We start from the raw sequence: 1,879 nt of genomic DNA on the forward strand, positions 1-1,879 counted from the left end.
TTCTCTGACACATTTTTAACCCTCTCTTGAGTACACACAGATAACACATGGCAACACAAAATACCTCTAAACTCAAACAACGAACATTCACAATTGACATCATTATTTTCTCGATTAAACACAACTTTTAAGACATGTTATTTCGGTTTGTCTCCAATTGACACCTCATCCAACACATGGTATGTAGCAAAGGAACCCTCCACGGTATACAAGGAAGCAACACAATTCATTTTAGATCTCAATTATGTTTGAACTTCCTTAAATTTGGCATGAGTTTATTCACCTTGGAATTGCTTTTCAATTGACGAGTTTGACCCACAAGAAATTGTAGTATCCATCGAATTAAAATCTGCTTCAAATTCTTTTTTTGCTCGATTTCTGAGAGCATTATCATATTGTTTTACAAATTGATTTAAACTTGCCGTTGAATTGATATAACCATCAAAGAAATAATGTATACTCTCACTTCGTTGTGTAGTAGACATACCTGTCCAAAAATATTTCCTTAGCAAGGTTGGTGCTCATCTATGACGTTCGTTATACAATCCATTCAACCAATCATTTTGTTGAAGCTCAAATTTTTTGATGAAAAAACACCATTTTTCTTCAAATGTCTCTTTTGTGAATGTGTCATAAACCGCTTCTTTCAATGCAAACTTAATCTTTTTATATTCATTATGTTGATAGAGCTTTTCAGGAATTTTTTTCATTATATGCCATAAACACCACCTACGACGAGTTGTAGGAAAGACTAACTCAATGGCATTTTTTATAGCCTTGCATTGGTTAGTCATAATATCCAAAGGGACCTTTCCTAGCATACAATGAAGCCATGATTTGAAAAGTCATACAAATGAATCTGTATCTTCACCTGACAACAGTCCACATCCAAGTAATGTTGATTGACCATGGTGATTCACACCAACAAACACAACAAAAGGCATGTCATACTTATTAGTCAAATATGTTGTGTCAAAAGTCACAACATATCCAAAGTATTCATAAGCAGCTCTACTTCTTGCATCAGTCCAAAACACATTCCTTATGTAAAAATCATCATCCAAATCTATGTCATAGAAGAAATCTGAATTTTGTTCCCTCATTTGGTAGAAATAGCTTATCAAGGCTTTTCCATCACCTTCTTTTCCTATTGCACGTCGTTCCTTGTTAACATAATTCCTCACATCTCTTTCACAAAATGGTACGTTTTCATGCCCTCCTGCATCTTTAACAAGTGGTTGAAATGTCTTGTTCATCCTCACTCCTACATAATCATTGATTTGTATTGTTCTCTTCACATGCAAATTCATCTTTTTGTTAGCTTTGAACAACCTTGCCTTTGTAGGACTTGTCTTGTGAGTATGATTAGGTTCAAATTTTGTAATGTACCACAATCCATCTTTATCCAACTTAATAACAATCTTGACAGGACAACTATTTACCTTAGTTGGAAGTGTTTTTAACGTACACAAATTTTTTGACACTTTAGACCCCTCTATTGAGCATGATAAAATTAAGTAGCATAGCTCCCCATCTTGCCATTTTCTTGAAGATCTAATCTTCCACCCAAAACCCTTTCTCGAAGCATACTCTTCATAAAATGATTTGACTTCATCTAAGCAAGAAAAACACATCCCTGTTGCATGCTCCCAACAACATGTGTTGTCGTCATCATCAAGGTTGTCAACTCGGATACATGAAGTTTTAATTGATAGTGCAAATATCACACAAAAACTACAAAAAATAATTCAATCTGATTATTAACCACCTATTGTACTTCACTAACCAATAATACTTACACTATTAACCAGAAACAAAAAATCAGAAAGACCCATAATTAAAACACTACTAATCACATAGTATGAAACTTAACAATTCA

The 1,879-nt window shown here is 33.8% G+C and overlaps 1 protein-coding gene across 1 annotated transcript; it reads right to left on the reverse strand.

Annotated features, from left to right (window-relative positions):
• Nucleotides 1–521: 521 nt before the first annotated feature.
• On the reverse strand, nt 522–1,634 carry LOC101514312 (protein FAR1-RELATED SEQUENCE 4-like). Its single transcript, XM_004509840.2, has 2 exons — nt 872–1,634; nt 522–814 (listed from the first exon to the last, which is right to left on the reverse strand). The coding sequence occupies exons 1-2, from the start codon at nt 1,632–1,634 to the stop codon at nt 522–524; spliced, it is 1,056 nt and encodes a 351-aa protein (XP_004509897.2).
• Nucleotides 1,635–1,879: the final 245 nt, after the last annotated feature.

This window comes from Cicer arietinum, chromosome 7 (assembly GCF_000331145.2).
Source record: "Cicer arietinum cultivar CDC Frontier isolate Library 1 chromosome 7, Cicar.CDCFrontier_v2.0, whole genome shotgun sequence".
Lineage (NCBI taxonomy): Eukaryota > Viridiplantae > Streptophyta > Magnoliopsida > Fabales > Fabaceae > Cicer > Cicer arietinum.